The sequence below is a fragment of the Mirounga angustirostris genome, unplaced genomic scaffold (genome assembly GCF_029215605.1).
Source record: "Mirounga angustirostris isolate CCGP_5_RB_7025 unplaced genomic scaffold, mMirAng1.0.hap1 SCAF_11, whole genome shotgun sequence".
NCBI lineage: Eukaryota > Metazoa > Chordata > Mammalia > Carnivora > Phocidae > Mirounga > Mirounga angustirostris.
The window spans coordinates 111731244-111752878 of record NW_026991719.1 but is presented as its reverse complement, the minus strand read 5'-3'; the positions used below and the strand labels follow the sequence as shown (position 1 = coordinate 111752878).

General features: G+C 40.7%; 1 protein-coding gene across 1 annotated transcript in view; it reads right to left on the bottom strand.

The window, feature by feature from the left end:
• Positions 1-21635, bottom strand: part of ADGRG4 (adhesion G protein-coupled receptor G4) — an 83769-nt gene that overhangs the window by 29809 nt on the left and 32325 nt on the right. Inside the window, 4 exon segments of the mRNA XM_064573628.1 lie at positions 906-1040; positions 10914-11076; positions 12075-12291; positions 21220-21338. Coding sequence (XP_064429698.1) covers positions 906-1040; positions 10914-11076; positions 12075-12291; positions 21220-21338 — 634 coding nt within the window.

The following is a 21635-nucleotide window of genomic DNA, read 5'->3' as shown; positions in this document are numbered from 1 at the left end:
ACTCTTTGAGTCAAGGTTTCTCGTAAGCAAATGAGGTAATAAAGTGTGAACATGAGCAATTAATAGCGATCATCAATCATTTCATGCTATAGCTCTGACGGCTGTCTTCCCAACAGCTAGATGAGACGGAGTGGGCCGAACGAATGACCCTTTTATTAGGCAGAGCCCCCAAAGAGGCAAATAATAATAGCAACGCCAAGAGTTACCCGGTGTTTATGACGTGCTAGGCAGTGTTCTAAGCACTTTATATGTATCAACTCCTTTAATCCTTAACAGCCCAGCAAAGCCCGTGGAGGTTGGGGGACCTGCCCAAGGTCCCGCAGGTAGACTATGGGATAGCTGGCTTTAAATTCAGCCGGACCGGCCCCAGATCCATGCCCATGACCACCACATCATACTGCCTCTTGGTTTTAATAATGGGTAAGGACTGGAGCCCTCAGAGAAGGTTCTGTGGAAACGGTGGAAAGGAGCAACAAATACTCGAGGGCAAGTGTCCTACTGGACACGGCTCAGCTTCAAATGAATTGGCCCAAAGAATGGGCGTGGAGGCTTTGAGGAGCCTGGGGAGATGCGGGAGGAAAGCACGAACAAGTTGAAACTACACTCATCAGGAGGACTCGCTGTCCTTTTCTTGGTTTTAAAACATCTTGAGGCCTCTGTTTGGTCACCACATGATCCTTAAGGTCCCTTGCAAAGCGGAGAAGCTGGGAAAATTAAAAACCGAGGAACACCATTAAAGAAGACGTTGATTCATGTTGAGGACCGGGGTTGTGCCAGGAGACTTGCAGAATAAATCAGAGAGCATATTCTAAAATAAACAGAACATCATGAAAATAGCAAGAGCTCATAATTACAATGAGTCACCATATGTCAGCTCATGACAGTTTCCAGAGGCAAGAATTTACCTTAAAGAGCGAAGTTTGGCCAAAAAAATTAAACAAGATGGTCTGTAAGTTGCTAGGAAGAATTCTCTCCCTCAGTGATTTAGGCAAGTATACGGAAGCCAAATTCCTTCCCAGAGGGACCTCATCCAGGTAAATCTGCCAAGACAAGGTGGGAAATGGAAACTGCAATCGTCTCCCATGAGCCTGAATACCCCTTTCCCACCCCAGCACCAGCTGCAATCTCCAGAGCATCCTGTTATAAGGTCGGAGGGGTGAGAACTGCACACACACACACACACACACGTACACACACACACACACACCTTTTTCTTCCCAAATTTATCTCTGGCCTACTTGCACCTGGGTATGCATAGAGGTGGAAAGGGGAATGATGAATCAGGCGATTTGCCCTGATTCTTGGAAATAAAGACCAGTCTTTGAAAGTAGACCCCTCTTCACCCATATAGTTCTGAGAGGAAAAAAAAAAAAAGGAACAAAAAATCAATACAGTAGCATTAGGCATTGCCCCATAAGTAAGGCAGGGAAGCGAGGCAATAAGGCCTTAGGAATTCTGCTAGAGGCTCACTAGTAGGAAAATTTGCTGATTTGATGGGTAATAGTACTTTATAAGTATTAGAACATTTTTGAGAATGACAGGGGACTTTACCAGTAAACCCAGGACTCTTCCAGGCAAAACAGGGTATATGAGCACCCTTACATGTCCTTCTATCGGCTCTGAAATGTATGTTGTATGATGATATCAGGAAATGGCAGCTCAGAGAGGTTAAGTGACTTGTCTAGGGTCACACAGCTGGGTTGTAGTTGAACAAAGATACGTGCAATTTGGGCCTCCATTTTCTCCATTATCCATGTGGCCTGTCAAGGAACTATTATCTAGCTAGCTGTAGAGGTAAGGGAGATGAGAGTTTATAATATTTTCAAAAATTATTTGTGAACCCCAAAGTCACGACTCTTCTGCCAGCATGAATAAACTCTGCTAAGGCAATGAAGTACCATGCAGAAGTTCTGATTTTTTTTTAAGATTTTATTTATTTCTCAGAGAGAGAGAGAGCATGCACAAGCAGGGGGAGGGGCAGAGGCAGAGGGAGAAGCAGGCTCTCAGCTGAGCAGGGAGCCTGATGTGGGGCTCAATCCCAGGACCCCGGGATCATGACCTGAGCCGAAGGCAGATGCTTAACCAACTGAGCCATCTGGGTGGCCCAGAGAAGTTCTGATCTAGCTTTAACATGTAAGCAGTTTGGTACCAAGAATGTGATTGGGGCTGGTTGACTTGCTTCTCCCCCAGAGTCTATAATAGAAAACTCCATATGGGGACACATGGGTGGCTCATGGGGCGCCTGGGTGGCTCAGTCATTAAGCGTCTGACTTCGGCTCAGGTCATGATCTCAGGGTCCTGGGATCGAGCCCCGCGTCAGGCTCCCTGCTCGGCAAGAAGCCTGCTTCTCCCTCTCCCACTCCCCCTGCTTGTGTTCCCTCTCTCGCTGTCTCTCTCTGTCAAATAAATAAAATCTTAAAAAAAAAAAAAAAGAAAAGAAATAGTAAAATGATTAAAAACATTAACATAACCCCAGGGACGTGTGGGGCAACATCCAAAAATCTTACATACATGTAATTGGGGTCCCAAAAGGAGAGGAGAGAAAGAAAGGTGAAGAAGCAATATTTAAAGAAATAATGATGGAAATTTCCCCAAATTTGATAAAAGACGTATATTTACAGATTCAGGAATCTCAGCAAACTTCAAATAGGATAAATGCAGAGAAAACACAACTACACACATAATACCAAACGGCAAAGAAACAAAGAAAACACTGAAAACAATCAGAGAGGGGCGCCTGGGTGGCTCAGTCAGTTAAGCATCTGGTTCTTGATTTCAGCTCAGGTCATGATTTCAGGGTTGTGGGATCCAGCCCCACATCACATTGGCTTCCACACTCAGTGGGTAATCTGTATCTCCCTCCCCCTCTGGCCCTCCCCCTGCTTGTGCCCTCTCTCTCTAAAATATAAATATTATAAAAAGGAGAATAAAGACAAAATAAAGACATTCTCAGATATATAAAAATTCATCACCATCAGACCTGTACTATGAGAAATGCTAAGTAAGTTTCTTCACCTCACACCAGTCAGAATGGCTAAAATTAACAGGTCAGGAAATGACAGATGTTGGCGGGGATGCGGAGAAAGGGGAACCCTCCTATACCGTTGGTGGGAATGCAAGCTGGTGCAGCCACTCTGGAAAACAGTGTGGAGGTTCCTCAAAAAGTTGAAAATAGAGCTACCCTACAACCCAGCAATTGCACTACTGGGTATTTACCCCAAAGATACAAATGTAGGGATCCGAAGGGGCACATGCACCCCAATGTTTATAGCAGCAACGTCCACAATAGCCAAACTATGGAAAGAGTCAAGATGTCCATCGACAGATGAATGGATAAAGAAGATGTGGTATATAGAGACAATGGAATATTATGCAGCCATCAAAAGGAATGAAATCTTGCCATTTGCAATGACGTGGATGGAACTGGAGGGTATTATGCTAAGCGAAATAAGTCAATCAGAGAAAGACATGTATCATATGACCTCACTGATATGAGGAATTCTTAATCTCAGGAAACAAACTGAGGGTGGCTGGAGTGGGGGGTGGGGTGGGAGGGAGGGGGTGACTGGGTAATAGACACTGGGGAGGGTATGTGCTATGGTGAGCACTGTGAATTGTGCAAGACTGTCGAATGACCTATCTGTACCTCTGAAACAAATAATACAATATATGTTAAGAAAAAAAGAAGATAGCAGGAAGGGAAGAATGAAGGGGGGAAATCGGAGGGGGAGACGAACCATGAGAGACTATGGACTCTGAGAAACAAACTGAGGGTTCTAGAGAGGAGGGGGGTGGGGGGATGGGTTAGCCTGGTGATTGGGCACGTTCTGCATGGAGCACTGGGTGTTATACGCAAACAATGAATCATGGAACACTGCATCAAAAACTAATGATGTAATGTATGGTGATTAACATAACATAATAAATAAAAAAAGAAGAAGGGAAATATCAGATGGAACTCTGACCTTTAGGTAAGAAGGAAGAGCATTGAAAATTATAAATATCTATATAAATATAAAAGACTATTTTTTTCTTTCAATTTCATAAAACTCTTTAAAACAAGGACGAGAACATTGTCTTGTGGGGTTTCTGATCTTAGACATAATATATATGACAACTATAACATAAAATACAGAGGGTGTAAATGGATATGTATGGTCAAAGTTTGTGTGTTTTACATGAATTGGTACAATGTTGCCTCAAAGCAGACTACAAAAATATAAGGATGCATATTGTAATCTCTAGAGCAACCTACAAAAATATAAGGATGCATATTGTAATCTCTAGAGCAACCATCAAGAAAATAATGCAAATAGATACAACTAAATAGTCGGTAAAACATTCAAGCTCAATTGTAATAAATATTAAAATAAACCAAAAGGCATCAGGAAAAGAGGAACAAAAACCAGAAGGACAGGTAGAAAATAAAATAAAATGGTAGTCTTAAATCCAACCAGATCAAAAAATACATTAAATGTTCAAAGAATTATACACTTCAATTCAAAGGCAGATATTTTCAGGATGGATAAAAAAGTGAAACACAAACTGTATGCTATCTACAAGAAGTGCACTTTAAGTATGAAGAAATAGATAGGAAGTAAGTGCATGCAAAAACATATATACAACAGTAAACATGAGAAAGCTGCAATGACTATATTAAAATCACATAAAATGGACTGCAAGACAAAGAGTATTACCAGAAATCAAGAGAACTATTTCATAATGATAAATAGGTTAGTATTAGAGTTACTATGAGGAAGACATAACAACATGTATATTCACCTTATAGCAGAGCCCCAAAATAAACAAAGCAAAATTTGACACAAGAGAGAAATAGGCAATTTCACGATCAAAGTCAGAGATTTTAACACCTCTCTAAACTAGGAAACCTAGAAAAAAATCTTTAGTAAAGACTTAGATGATTTGAGCAACATTATCAACCACTTTGAGATCTAACTGGTATTTGTAGGACAACATAACCAACAACTGCAGAACACACCAAGTGTTACAAGTGTATGAAACATCAGAATAGATCACACACTGGGTCATAAAACAAGTCTCAACAAATTTAAATGGATTGAAATTATTCTGAGTCCATTCTGTGATCCATGTGAAATAAATAAGAAATCAACAACAACAATATGTCTTGGATGTTCCTCAAATATTTGGGACTTAAAGAACACACTCCTGAATAATCCACGGATCAAAGAAGAAAGTAGGAAATATTCTGAACTGACTGCTCATGAAAATACAACATATCAGGGTGCCTGGGTGGCTCAGTCGGTTGAGGGACCAACTCTTAGTTTCAGCTTAGGTCATGATCTTGAGTAGTGGGATCAAGCCTGGATTGGGCTCCACTCAGTCTGCTTGAGGGATTCTCTCTCTCCTTCTCCCTCTGCCCCTCCCCTTGCTCGTGCTCTCTCTCTCTCTTTCTGAAAGACAGAAAGAGAAAGAAAGAAAGAAAGAAAATACAACATATCAAAATTTGCAGACCACAGCTGAACAGTGCTTAGAGAGAGATTTATAGTTTTTTATGATTATATTAGAAAAGAAGAAGTGTCTAAAATCAATGGCCTATGGATCTACCTTAAGAAACTAGATAAAGTGGGTGCCTGGGTGGCTCGGTTGGACGTCTGCCTTTGGCTCAGGTCATGATCCCAGGGTCCTGGGATGGAACCCCGCATCAGGCTCCCTGCTTGGTGGGAGTCTGCTTCTCCCTTTCCCTCTGCCCCTCCCCCTGCTTGTGCTCTCTCGCTATGTCAAATAAATAAATAACATCTTAAAAAAAGCAACTAGATAAAGAAGAGCAAAATAAGCACAAAGTAAGTACACAGAGGGAAATAATAAAGCTAAGAGCAGATGGTAACAAAATAGAAAACAAACGATAAAGAAAATTAATGAAGTTGGTTCTTAAAAAGGATCAACAAAATTGAAAAATCTCTAGTTTTACTGATCAAGAGAAAAAAAAGAACAAGAAAAGAAATTAACGTTATCAAGAATTTGGGACTCCTGGGTGGCTCAGACGGTTAAGCATCTGCCTTGGCTCAGGTCATGATTCCAGGGTCCTGGGATCGAGTCCCACATTGGGCTCCCTGTTCAGCGGGAAGTCTGCTTCTCCCTCTGTCTGCTGCTCTCCCTGCTTGTGTGCTCTCTCTCTCACACAAGTAAGTAAATAAAATCTAAAAAAAAAAAAACATTATCAAGATTAAAGAGAGATTTTTTACTGTAGATCAGAGATTGATAAATTGGTCAGCAGGCCAAATCCTACCCAAGGCTTGTTTTCATATGTCTCAAGCTAAGAATGGCTTTTACATTTCATTTTTTAAAGAATGTGACAAAGGACGGAAGGAAAGAAGGAAGGGAGAGAGGGAGGGGGAGGGAGGGAGGGAGGGAAAGAGAGAAAGAAAAAAAAATGTTCATCAGACAGAGACCACCTGTGACTTACAAAGCCTGAAATATTTATTACCTTTTACAGAAAAAGTTTGCTGACCACCCCTATAAATCCTACAGACATTAAGAAGTCATTACAAAATATTATGAACTACCATCAATAAGCTTGACAAGTTAGATGAAATAAATTCTTAGAAAAATATGACTAACCAAAACAGACACAAGATGAATCAGAACATCGAATGGCTCTACATCCATTAAATTAATTAGGTTTGCTATTAAAATACTTCCCACAAAGAAATTCCAGACCCAGAGAGTTTCCTAGTGAACCTTATCAAGCATTTGATGAAGGAATAACACCAATGTCACACAAACGCTTTCCGAAAGTAGAACAGGGACCATTTCCCAACTCACTTTTATGAAGTTGGCATGACCCTAATCTAAAGCCTGATAAAAAAAAAATTAGAAAAAAATTCCAGACCAACATCCTTCATGAACATTAGTGTAAAAATACTTAAAATATAAGCAAGTTGAAAATAGCAGTATATAAACATCATTATATATAGTATATAATATAGTATATATATATATAAAATACATCATTACCAGTAGGTTCTCTTCCAAAGACGCAAGATTGGTTTAACATCCTAAAATCAATGTAATTCACTGGATTAGAAGGATAAAAGGGAGAAGCCAAGTGATTGCTTCAAGAGATACAGAAAAAAAAAAATTGACAAAATTCAGCAACCACTCACAATAAAATTTCTCAGCAAACCAGAAAGAGAAAATAATTTTCTCAATCAAATAAAGGGCATCTAAAAACAAAACAACAACAACAAAAAACCATGGCTAACATCACAGTAATGGTAAAATTGTGACTACTTTTCTTCTGATATCAAGAACAAGACAAGGATGTCAGTTTAACTACTTCAATTCAGAATTTTATTGGAGGCACTAATAGCAAAAAGGCCAAAAGAAAGGAATAAAAGGAATAAAAAACAATAAGAAAGACATTAAACTGTCTCTGTTGCCAGATGACATTACATAGAATGTCTTAAGGAATCTCTAAAATAACCGCTACAACTAACAGGTGAGTTTAGCAAATTCATAGGATTCAAAATTAGATGATGATGATAGATAGAGAGATAGAGAGATAGAGAGATGATAGATAGAGATAGCTAGAGATAGACATAGAATATCAAATTTATTTTTATATTTAACAAAAGACATGGGAGGGGCGCCTGGGTGGCTCAGATGGTTAAGTGTCTGCCTTCGACTCAGGTCATGATCCCAGGGTCCTGGGATCGAGCCCCGCATCGGGCTCCCAGCTCAGCGGGGAGTCTGCTTCTCCCTCTCCCTCTGCCTCTCCTCCTGCTTATGCTCTCTCTGTCTCACTCTCAAATAAATAAATAAAATCTTTTAAAAAACAAAACAAAACAAAAAGACATGTGATACTACTCTGCTTAAAACTACAAAACAAAGGGACACCTGGGTGGTTCAGTCAGTTAAGAGTCCAACGCTTGATCTCGGCTCAGGTCTCGATTTCACTGTGATGAATTCAAGCCCCATATTTGGCTCCATGCTGGGTGTAAGTAAATAAATTTATTCCTAAATATTTTATGTTTTCTGATGTTGCAAATGGAATTTTTTAAATTAAATTTTCCAATGATTTGCTGCAAGTATATAAAAATAAAGTTGATAGTCTATGTCTATCTCTATTTATCACCTAGGAGTAAGTACACTTGTGATGAGCACAGGGTGATGTATGGAAGTGTTGAATCACTATATTGTACACCTGAAACTAATATAACACCGTATGTTAACTGAATGAAAATAAAAACTTAAAATAATAAATAAATAAATAAATAAATAAATAAATAAATAAATAAATAAAGTACAAAACATTGCTAAGGGAAATTAAAGTCGACCTGAGTAAATGTTCCTGGATGAGAAGACTTAATATTACTAAGAAATCAGTTCTCCCAAAATTAATCAATAGCTTCAACTCAATCCCAATCACTTTCAACACATTTCTTTTTTGTACAAATTGATAAGCATGTTTGAAAATTCCTATGGACACGGGAAAGGCCTAGAATAACCAAAGCTATCTTGAAAAAGAACAAAGTTGAAGGACTCACACTACCTGACTTCAAGACTGGAGGAATCAAGACAGTGTGATCATGGCATACACATCTATAAGAAAATTAATGGAACAGAATAGAAAGTTCAGAACTAGACCTCCATTTGCATGACTGATTTTTGGTCCAAGATGCCAAAGCAAGCCAAGAGGGAAAGAAAAGTCTCAATAAATGGTGCTGGAGTAAGTGAGTATCTAGATAGAACAAAATGAACTCCAAACCATATGCTACACCATACTTCCTCACACCATGCACAAAATTTAATTCAATTAGGTTTATAGTCCTACCCATTAAAGCTAAAACCATCGATCTTTGAAAGGAAAGCATAGAGTATCTTCATGACCTACTGGTAGGCAAAGATTTCTTAGACAAGTCACAGGTTGTTCATAAAAGAAAGAACTGATAAATTATACCTCATCAAAGGTAAAACTTATGCTCATCAGTAGACACCACTGAGGGGGCACCTGGGTGGCTCAGTCGGTTAAGCATCCAACTCTTGATTTCATTTCAGGTCATGATCACAGGGTAGTGAGGTTGAGCCCCACATTGGGCTCCACACGCAGCACAGAGTCTGCTTGAGATTCTCTCCCTCTCCCTTTGCCTGCCCCCCACCCACTCTCTCTCTCTCTCTCTCTAAAGAAAGAAAAAGACACCACTGAGGAAATGAATAGGCAAGCCGCAGAGAAAATATTTTCAAAACATATATCTGATAAATGCCTTGTATCCAGGATACATAAAAAATACAACTTAATAAGAAAACAAACAACCCAATTTAAAAGTGGGCAAAAGATTTTAACAGATGCATCACCAAAGAAGATTCCCAAATGGTCAATACAAAAATGAGGGGCCCCTGGGTGGCTCAGTCGTTAAGCGTCTGACTTCAGTTCAGGTCATGATCCCAGGGTCCTGGGATCCAGCCCCGAATCGGACTCCCTGCTCAGCAGGAAGCCTGCTTCTCCCTCTCCCACTCCCCCTGCTTGTGTTCCCTCTCTCACTGTGTCTCTCTCTGTCAAATAAATAAATAAAATCTTTTAAAAAATGAAAAATCAAACTAATGTAGTATTGTGTGTCAACTATACTTTTATTTTTTTAAGATTTTATTTATTTACTTGTCAGAGAGAGAGCACAAGCAGGGGGAGTGGCAGAGGGAGAGGAAGAAGCAGGCTCCCCGTTGAGCAGGGAGCCTGATGCAGAACTTGATCCCAGGACCCTGGGATCATGACCTGAGCTGAAGGCAGATGCTTAACCAACTGAGCCACCCAGGCACCCTGTACTTTGATTTAAAAAGACAATGAAAAATCACTCCATGATCCACTTTGGAAGACAGCATGTTAGCTTCTTACAAATTTAAACTTACATCTTATGAGCCAGCAATCCCTTTCCTAGGTATTTACTCAAGATATATGAAAACATATGTCCACACAGAGACTTTTACATGAATGTTCAATGCAGTATTTATCGTTCATAATAGCCAAAAACCAGAAACAATCCCAATGTCCATCAATAGGAGACTAGACACACAATCTTTGGTATATCCATACAATGGAATATTATTCAGCAATAAAAAAGAATGAACTATAGAAACAAAAGAATGCTACATGCAAGCAGTCTTATATAAAACAGTACATATTTTATGATTCCATTTATATAAAGTTCTAGAACAGGCAAAACTATGGTGGCAAAATATCAGAACAGTGGTTGCCAGGGGAGGTCGTAGTTGTGGGGATTGACTGGGAAGGGGCAGGAGGGGAATTTTAGGGGTGACAGTAATAGTCTATGTCTTGATGGGGGGTTGAGTTACACAGATGTACACATCTGTTAGAATTCAGAAAATATATACTTAGAATTTGTGCATTTCCCCATATGGAAATTTTATAATTTTTTTAAACAGTAAATTAAAAAAAAATGGCGCCCTCCCAAATTGTTTTCTGCAGGGGTTGGCGGCCTGTGGCCTGCCAAAGGCTGAGGTATTGTGGTGTGATGGAAAGGCCCAGACTTTAAAGCCAGACAGACATAAGTTTGAATACTGGCTTTGCCATTAGGCTCTGTGTCCTTGAGCAAGTTACTCAACTGCTCTATTTCCTTATCTGTACAGACAGTAGCTCAGTGCCCCAACATCCGGAAATGCTAGCTAATAATAAGGTAACACGTGAGATGATTTCGGGCCACAGGGCCAAAGGTGGTATCATTGCTCACCTCACAGACACCATTCCAACCAAGGTGTTAGGCTACTGGGGTTTCTATATGAATCTTTCACTGGGATATTTGTATTTTCATAAGGTCCTCTGAACACTAAAACCTTTAAGAAGTATCCCCTCTCTCTCCCAAGGAGTAAGTGAATGAAGACTTGCCTGATCTGTTCTCAGTTCCCCGAGCTGGACTCACCTCAAGGTCTGCACCTTCTTCATAGGAGCGAATGCCGAAGGTCATGCCTTCAAATGTGTGGTCCATCTGCACAACGGCCAACGCCAGCCTGTCTGCCGTCAGATTTGCTGTCCTCCCAGAAAACTCCATCTTGTGACCAGCACGCTCGATTGTCCTCAGAATTCTGCAAGGAACCACGGGGAGAGAAGAGCATTCCTACCACTTGAATATAAGGCCCATTCTCCTTCCGAGATTTCCTCAATGTAAGACTTTTCCTTCAGTTTTAATCACTGTCTTTATATTGTTTAAGGGATTAGTAAATCAGAGTGCTGACTTTGGAGTCAGACAGGCTCAGGTTTAAGTCTTAGTTCCTCTAATGTCTAACAATAACGTGGTCGAGCTTCTGTTTACTCACCTGCAAGCCAGAGGTAATCTTAGCATTCCTCTCGCAAGGTGGTTCAAGATTAAATGACATTATTGTATGTAAAGCCAGATGCTGCATGGCCTCATAAGCCAAGAAATTTGGATTTTATTCTACGTGTACCAGAAAACCACCAAGGGGTTTTAAAAGCAAGAGAATGACATGATCTGATATGTGCATGCAAAGATCTTTCTGGCTGCCATGTAGAAGAAAGACCATAGAGAAGCAAGTGCAGAGGCGGGGATCCCAGTTAGGAGGTTACTGTAGAAGGTCAGCGGAGAGGTATGAGGCTGGGGCTAGGGTGGTGGTGATGGTGGGGATGAACACAAGTAGATGGGTTCGAGGAATATTTCAGGGATTAAAAACCTCACATCCGGTGCCTCCTACAAGACTTGGTTACTGGTTGGCTGTGAGGTAGAGGGAGGTATCTAGTATTATTCCTAAGCTTTTTGCTTGAGCACTGGGCGGATGCATTTTATAGATATTGGGGGGGCACCCAGGGTGGGGAAAATAGAGTGGAGGTTTGGTTTGGGGCAACTATCTACTTGAAATGCTGCTGTGATTAATGTTGAATTAGAATTTTGCAATGCATTCCTTCACAATTGGGATTTGTGTGGGATGACCCCATTGCACTGTACTAACTCAGCTTTCGATGCATAGCCACCTGACCTTGACAATTTGGGACTGTATGCAAAGGAGTGAATAACAAATACTATAAAGTTTTATGAAATAACTTATTTTACCAAAGCATTAGTACTTACTCATTTCTCACTTCATGCAGATGAGAGGCTGAATTGTTTTGTTTTCCCAAAACAGCATTGATTATTTGTAATATAATCTGGGTTAGATTCATACTTATCTCATCACACTGGGAAATATCAGATGCTTTAGAAACAATAATCTTTGTTTCTTCTTCATCCAGAATGGGGGATGCATTTATTAAATTTAAAACGTGCTCTGCAACATCATCCACATTCTCTGGGGAAAGAAAATTGAAATGGAAAACCTGCATTATTTAGTTTGGGGCCATGCTGGTCTGCTTCCTTCCCTTTAAAAAGTAAAGGCAGTCAAATGCAAATATCTACCCAGGCAGCAAAATTTACAATAAAAAAGAAGGCTGGACCTCAATTTCTGCAACAAGCGGAGTCCCAGAAAATAGCACATAAGCCAAGTTTTTATTCATTAAATCCTTTTTAAAATACACCAGGGAAACCTTTTTGTCACTGAAGATTATCTTGCAATTAGATTCTAATTAAGTTAAGACTTTTGAGTATTGGATTGAGTTAAGTAGATCCCACCTGTACTAAAATATCAGCAAACACTCAGTCTGTGTTTTCATAATCAAGGGTGGTGATGATATTTTTCTGTCAAGAACCAGCAATCACAGAAAAAAAGCAAATATGGACCACATATAATAAAGAGCAATTTCATTTAGATTTTTTTTTTTAGAGAGAGTAAGAACAATAGATATTAACTCGCCCACTTTTTTCTTCACTTTTTATTATGGAAATTTTCAAACATGCACAAAAGTAGAAAGAATAGTATAATGAATCCCCATGTACCTCATGAATCACCTAGCTTCAACAAGTGTCAATGAAGAGCTAATCTTATTTTATCTACACTCTCACCCACTTTCCCCCAACCCCAGATTATTTTAAAGCAAATCCCAGATGTACCATTTTATCTATAAATACTTCAGTATGCATCTCTAAAACAAAAGACCTCCGTTGGTCATAACCATAATGCCAGTATTTGTTAAACAAATACAATACAAATTAGATTTTAGTTCAATATAACCCATATAAAGCTAAGTTCCTTGTGGTGCTCTCCTAGCTTAAAGCACTCACATTTAAGTCCAGTAACTGAAATATAACGGACAATAATCGAGAAATACAATCCATTGAGAAAAAGTCCAGAGAGAGATTATATTCATAACTTAACCTGGGTTACATTACAAATAACCAAGTCTGTTTGAGAAAACAAAATAAATTACCATAAACATCATCCTCTCTCTCTCTCTCTCCCTCTCTCTCTCTGCAAACAGCTCTCTGTCCTTGTCAATGTAAATTAAGCAATCTTAACTGAAATTCTCTCAATTCCCCCCCCTTAACCATTACTTCAATCTGCCCAACCATGGCCTACCTAGGAATTGAGGTAGAAGAAAGGGGGAGGTTGAACAAGGTTGTAATTACTTCTAAATTAATATTTTGTCCTTGTTACATCTATCTTCTGGTCAGTTAAAGAAACTGAGAAAACAATAAGACAGGGGATGGAAGAAAAATATAGTGCTCTCATTCACCAATCTATCATTCTTATTAAATTTTCAGGCTTTGCTGTAAATGGGATAGCCAGAGCTGCCTACCTAGAGTCATTCTTTGGGCGTTGGTGGTGTGACTTTACTTCCTGCAGTCCCTGCTGTCGCAGGAGGAAAGTAAACAATAGGCCAATGGGAGACTAACTATATTGTGGAAAGTAACTGTAGACTTTTCATCTAGAGTTATATGTTTTTTAAGTCAAACTCAGGACAAATTACACACATTGTGTAAAAATTCTAAGTCCTCGAGCCAAAGCAGTAAAAGGAATCCTCCCTTCTTCACTGTAAAATAAATAGATCTCCCATTGCTTGAAATAGTTTCAATTAATCTGCCAATAATTGCAGCCATCAAAACAATAATCATATCTGTTATTGACTGAGCAATTTCTATGAGCCAGTATTGGTGTTGTCTACAGCTGCATAACAAACTACCCCCAAACGTAACGACTTCAAACAAGAATTCATTATTATCCCTCATGGTTCTGTGTGTTGACCAATTTCCGCTGAGCGATTCTGATTTAGGGTCTCTCATGCAGTTGTGCTCAGATGGCAGCTGGGACTGGAGTCATCTGAAGACTCGACTGGGCTGGAAGTCTGAGATGGCTCGCTCACACGGCTGGCAGTTGATGCCCATGGACCAGTCAGTTGGGGCTCTTGTCCTCTGGGGGTCAGTTGAGGCTGTTCCTGACACATGGCCTTTCCCAGTGGTATAACTGGAGCCAGCTGGTATCAACTTGTCAGAATGAATTGTTAAATTTTCAGGAATTTTATGAGCTGGTTATTAAACACAGCCATTATCAAAAATTAAATTACATTAACTTTTAATTAAATAAGTTATATTAAAAACAATGGTGGGGGTGCCTGGGTGGCTCAGTCGTTAAACGTCTGCCTTCGGCTCAGGTCATGGTCTCAGGGTCCTGGGATCGAGCCCCGCATCGGGCTCCCTGCTCCGTGGGAAGCCTGTTCTCCCTCTCCCTCTGCCCCTGCTTGTGTTCCCTCTCTCACTGTGTCTCTCTCTGTCAAATAAATAAAATCTTAAAAAAAACAAACAATGGTGATACCCAAGACTCATCACTTCCTAATGAGTTTGCTACAGTTTAGTAATCTATGCTTTGGCGATTATTTATATCTACAGTATCTGTGTATCTCTTACCAACTCCATGTTCAGTAATTGCATGTTGTAGTTTGTATTCAGCCATCAGGGGAGGATCACACCAAGGAAATCAACAAGTGCGACAAAATTACCTTTTTTGGCAGAGCTGGTGGTTAAACATTTTCCAGGCTTCTTATAGCATGCTGTCTGGGTTCTGAGAGCATACAAGAGAATGGAAGCAGAAATTTCCAGTCCCCTTAAAAGTTAGTCCCACGATTGGCACAGCCTCACCACTGCCAAATTCTACTGGGCTAGGTAGTCACAAGGCAGCCCTGATTCAGCTTCTAATAGACAAGGAGGGAATGAATCGATGGCGGGCATTTTGGAGACAAGATACCACAAGGCATTATACATACATTCTCCAATTTAATGGTCATGATAGCCCTGTGTGACGGGTACTAACATTATTCCCTTTATACAGATTAAGAAATTGTGACACGGAGATTCTAACCCAGATTTTAATCCAGGCCTGTTTGATGCCGAAGCTAGTGTTCTTTGATATCACGTTCTACTTTGCCCCTTTTCTCTGCAGTTTGGGGGTTGGAACAGCTGTGCTTTGCAGTCCTTCTCCCTGACATCCTGGGAATTACATCATTCTCTCTCCACCATGCACTATCTTGCCCAGGCAGCGAGATGGACACACCCAGGAGACAGCTTTGTGAAAAGTTTCAGCCAACTTCATTAGAGTGTGATGCATCTTCAGTATTTTGGAGGTCACAAAGACAGGGCAAAGCAAAGAACCCACAGACCTTTGAAATAAGGGTACCTTTTTGAACTCTGCGATATTAAGGAGTTACATGAAATGAGCATTTAACTGGGGAACTGACAAGTTTTTCTCCAACCAAGATATCTAATGCTTGTCAGCAAGATTGAAGGCTAAAGAAAAATTGTTTCAAAGTGAATGCATTTTCTTTCCCTTACACTGTACTCATTTTTCATTAAGCTCCTGACTTACAAGGAGAAGCCTTTCTCCGAAGCTAATAAATTTGATAATTTATTTTCAGTTATATACATTACAGCCACCATGCAACTGTTCTCATCCTCTGCAGATTTGTTTTTAAATAAAGTAACTTCTGACAGTTAATTTTCTAAAAATCCTAACTCAGTGCAATGCTTTCCTTATTGTTATGGTTGTTTAACTTTTTCTCCTAAGGAGAAAATTCTATTATCATGTCTAAGAAAAATGTGTCGCTCAGAGGAGGGAGGTCAGCATGAAACACAGACCTCTCTGACTCGCTGCCTGCTTGCTTCAAGCTGCAACCCTCCCTAGTGACTCATGATTTTGGACCTAGAAACCATCAGAGCCATGCTTACTTTTCTAATTCTTCTAGATATTCCTTGGCAAGGATCTCAAATTTCCATCTTCTGCAAGAAAGACAAGTCTGAGGAGTTCATTGCCTCAAGGCAATTCTCTGGCTGTCCTGTGCCTCAGTTTCCAACTAGTCATCATGGTGGGGTGGGGGCTTCACGTGGTAGAACTACGCCTAACAAGGTATGTATAGACTGAGAGTCGATGAGGGAAACTTAGGCATGCTTTCAAAACACTGATAAGGAGGGGCAGGACTTCAAGAATAGCACTGTAAGGAGGGGTTGGGGAAAAGTTCACCAAGAGCAACCTCTGTTACACTGGTCAAAATTAGCAAAGACAACCATTCAAAGTCTCTGGGGGTTGATCTTCCAACCAACTGAGATGCATTTAATCAACAAAATCTATGGACACTTGGTCAGTACAGTGGGAGGCCATGGCATTTGGGCTAGGAAATGCACCCATCTCCCAGAGCTCTGCCTTGTGGAAAAATTGCTCTGTTGGGCTAGGCAGCTGAGCGGTAGTTACCATCTCCCCCAGGTCACTGGGGTAGAAGAACTATTCTGAATGGATTTGAGAGCCAGTGAACCTTGGAAGTTCCCATATTTCTGGCTCGCGTCTGAGTGCCAGCAGCAGGTCCCCCTTCCCCTCAAATTCAAACACAGCCCCTGCTCCATAGGGAAACCCTGGTGAAGCACCTTGTGGAGGACACATTCACCGCCCCACCATCTCCCAAGCTCTTGCCCCATAGGACAGATATTTTTTTCACAGAGAAGGGTGGGAGAAAGCCTCAAAGACTGGCAATACTCTGCCCCTGCCAAGGGGATGGACTATAATGGGATCAGACTATGGAGCAATTTATGCCCCGGGGTTTTGTCAAAAACAACAGAGCCATCAGCTAGCAATTAGGAGGCTAACAGCTGGGTGTCATACGGAGAGAGGCACACCATCCAGAAGCTCAGCAGGGAGATGGGAGAAAGAAACAGAGAGAACCTAGCTAGAACCACAGTCATCCCTGGTAGTCAGGGAGAATAGGTACAAGACCAAGGCTGCATCTTCTAAGGAGAAGAATCAGAAGATGTACACTGCAGGGACAACAGAGTTTACCGAACTAGTCTAGCTAATGGTATCTTTTACAGAAATAGAAAAAGCAATTCTAAAATTCATATGGAACCACACACACACACACACACACACACACAAACCAAATAGCCAAATCAATCTTGAGAAAGACATCACACATCTTGATATCAAAATATAATACAAAGCTACAGTAATCAAAACAGCATGGTACTGGTATAAAGACAGACCTATAAACCAATGAAACAGGGACCCTGGGTGGCTCAGTCTGTTAAGCGGCTGCCTTCGGCTTAGGTCATGATCCCAGGGTCCTGGGATTGAGTCCCACATAGGGGGGACTGCTTCTTCCTCTGCCTGCCTCTCTCTCTGCTTGTGCTCTCTCTCTGTCTTAGATAAAAATAAAATCTTAAAAAAAAAAAAGCAATGGAACAGAATAGAGAGCCCAGAAACAAATCCACACATATACCATCAACTGATCTTCAATAACAGTGCAAAGAACACACAATGGAAAAAGGATAATCTCGTCCATAAATGGTGTTGGGAAAACTGAAAATTCACATGCAAAAGAATGAAATTGGCCCTCCTGTTACACCTTACACAAAACTCAACTCAAAATTATTCAAGACTTAAATGCAAGACCTGAAAATCAAAAACTCTTAGAAGAGAACATAACGGAAAATCTTCATGACATTGATCTTGGCAACGATTTCATGGATACAACACCAAAAGCCCAGGTGACAGAAACAAAAATAAACAAGTGGGACTCCATCAAATAAAAAGTTTCTCACAACAAGGGAGATAATCAATCAATCAACAGAGTGAAAAGACAACTTACTGAATGGGAGAAAATATTTGCAAACCATATATTTGATAAGGAGTTAATCTCCAAAATATACAAAGAATTTTTTTTTAAAGATTTTATTTATTTATCTGAGAGAGAGAGAATGAGAGACAGAGAGCATGAGAGGGAGGAAGGTCAGAGGGAGAAGCAGACTCCCTGCCGAGCAGGGAGCCCGATGCGGGACTCGATGCCGGGACTCCAGGATCATGACCTGAGCCGAAGGCAGTCGCTTAACCAACTGAGCCACCCAGGCGCCCTACAAAGAATTTTTATAACTCATGGGGCACCTGGCTGGCTCAGTCAGTATAGCAGACAACTCTCGATCTCTGGGTCGTGAGTTCAAGCCCCACATTGGGCATGGAGCCTACTTAAAAAAATTTTTTTTAAGAATTTCTCTTACTCAAAAAAAAAAAAAAAATTTCTTACTCAAGAGTGAACAAACAGGTAACCTGATTTAAAAATGAACTAAGGACTCAAATAGACATTTCTCAGAAGACATAAAAAAGACCAACAGATATATGAAAAGGTACTCAACACCAGTAATCATGATGGCTATTATCAGAAATCAAGAGGTAACAAAGTGTTGTCAAGGGTGTGGAGAAAATGGTACCCTGGTACACTGTGGGTGGGAATGTAAATTGGTGCAGCCATTGTGGAAGACAAATTAAAAATAGAACTACTGTATGATCCAGCAATCTCACTTGTGTATGTATATCCAAAGGAACTAAAATCACTATCTCAAAGAGATATCTGCACGCACAAGTTCATTACATTATTCACAATAGTCAAGATACGGAAATAACGTTAAGTGTCCATCTAGAGATAAAGAAAACGTCACACACATACATACACACTGGAATATTATTCACTTTCAAAAAAAAAGGAAATCCTGCCATTTGCAACAACATGGATAAACCTGGAGAACATTATGCTAAGTGAAATAAGCCAGACACAGAAAGACAAATACTGCATGATCTCACTTATATGGGGAATCTAACATAGTGGAACTCACAAAAGCACAGAGAGGAATGGTGCTTGCGGGGGGGCTGGGGAAGGGGAAACGGGGAGTTGCTCATCAACAGGCATAAAGTTTCAGTTAAGCAAGATGAATAAATTCTGGAGGTCAGCCATACAACATTGTACTTTAAAAATTTTTCAAGAGGATGGATCGCATGTTAAGTGTTCTTACTAGAATAAAATAAAATTAAAAGAAGAAAGTAGATTGGAGGTTTCCAGGGGCTGCGGGGAGCGGGGGAATGAGAGTGCCTGCTAATGTGTATGGGGCTTCTCTTTGGAGAGATCAAAATGTTCTGGAATTAGTGGTGACTGTTGCACAATCTAGTGAACATACTAAAAACCATGGAATTATACCCAGTAAATGGGTAAAATGTTATGATATGTGAATAGCTTCATAAGAAACTTTTTAAAACCACAACGAGATATCAATTTCTGCTTATCACATCACCAAAGATCCAAAAGTCTGATAGCGTGCTGTGTTGATGGAGGTACCCCGAGACAGGTGCTTTCCTGCCTTGCAAGTGGGAGTATGAACTATTGCCAGCAAGCATTACAGAGAGCATTTTGACACCATCAAAAGTATGACTGACCCGGCAATTCTACTTTTAGGAATTTATGCTTCAAGTATATCCCACTTACACAAAATGACATATGTACAGAATCCATTACAGCAGTTTTGTAAAAATAAAATGTTATTAACAACTTAAATGCCCACCCACAGGAAATAGGGTAAAGAAATAAATTGTGGCATGTCCATGCAGTATAATATAATGCAGTGATAAAAAGCATGAGGAAGCTCTTCATATACTAAAAGGATAATTTCTGCAATATGTTGTTAAAAGAAAAAAGCAAGGTGCAGAGCAGCATGGATAGCACGCTCCACTTTGTGTACTAAGAGGGAGGGAGACTATACATGTATATGCATATGTATATATATATGTATGGTGTGTGTGTATGTAAATTTCCGCATAGATACATGAAATACCTCTGTGGGTATTTATTGAATGGCTGGGGTGAGCAGTGGGAAGATGTTTCACTGTATTTCCTTTTTGTTTTTGCAATATTGAACTATGTGAAGAATTACCTATTAAAACTGTTCTGGTTTTTGTTTTTTTTTTAAGATTTTATTCATTTATTTGACAGAGAGAGACACAGCGAGAGAGGGAACACAAGCAGGGGGAGTGGGAGAGGGAGAAGCAGGCTTCCCGTGGAGCAGGGAGCCCGATGCTGGGCTCGATCCCAGGACCCCGGGATCATGACCTGAGCTGAAGGCAGACGCTTAACCGACTGAGCCACCCAGGTGCCCCAAAACTGTTTTGGTTTTTTTTAAGATTTTTAAAATTTATTTATTTATTTATTTATTTGAGAGAGAGAGAGTAGGAGAGTGGCTGAGGGAGAGGGAGAGAACCTCCAGCAGACTCCAAGCTGAACGCAGAGCCCGACACAGGGCTCGATCCCACAACCCTGAGATCATGACTTGAGCCAAAACCAACAGTCAGATGCTCAACTGCCTGCACCACCGAGGCGCCCCAAAACTGTTTTTGTAAATATTTATTTATTTATTATTTGAAAGGGAGCGAGCAGGTGGAGGGGCAGTGGGAGAGGCAGAGAGAGAATCTAAAGCAGACTCCCCACTGAGCGTGGAGCCAGACTTGGGCTTGATCTCATGACCCTGAGATCATGACCTGAGCCGAAACCAAGAGTCAGACTTTTAACTAACTGCCCCCCCCCAGACACCCCCCCATTAAAACTGTTTTAAAATGAAAAATAATGGGACACCTGGGTGGCCCAGTGGGTTAAGCCTCTGCCTTCAGCTTAGGTCATGATCCCAGGGTCCTGGGATCAAGCCCCGAGTCAGGCTCCCCACTCAGTGGGGAGCCTGCTTCTCTCTCTCCCTCTGCCATTCGCCCTGCTCGTTCTCTCTCTCTCTCAAATAAATCAATAAAATCTTTAAAAAATAAAATGAAATGAAAAATAATAATTAGCCAAAAATTATAAAATAAAAAACACTGACGGTCCCAACTTAGCATGCCCCACTCCCACCTCTACCAACATTAACTCCTTAGTTTCCGAAATTGGATCACTGTAAGGTAGATTTTCCTACGTGAGGCTTGTCTGTACCCTCTCATCTCAGGTCAAGCAGACGAACTAACCGAGGTTCCATTATGTCATTAATGTGTACAGAACAGTCTTACCATCACTGATAGTAATGTTGGCAAGATCCATGATCTTATCAGGAAGTCCCTGAAGCAGTTTGCATTGTTTCAACTTTGGTTTTTCCCACTGAGATTTGCCAGTGTGGATACTGATTGAGCTGAAAAAGAGAGGAGGGAGGGACAAAAAGCTTTCTTATTGGAGGATGAGGCCAGAAAAGTCTTAGAGCAAACAAAGAAGGAACACGGTGTGGCTCTGGCATGCCTCCCCTCTGCCCACTCCCAGCCTCTGGGCTGAGATAGCAAAGGTGAGAGCCCCGTGGATGAATACTTTGCTCTTGGGGAACAAGGGAATGTAGGGTCCCCATGCAGGAGGTGTAAAAAGGCACGAGAGTCTGAGATGAAGCCTGGCAATGCTCAGCGGAGGGAGAGTCGAGGCGGAGATGTTGCCCCTCTGG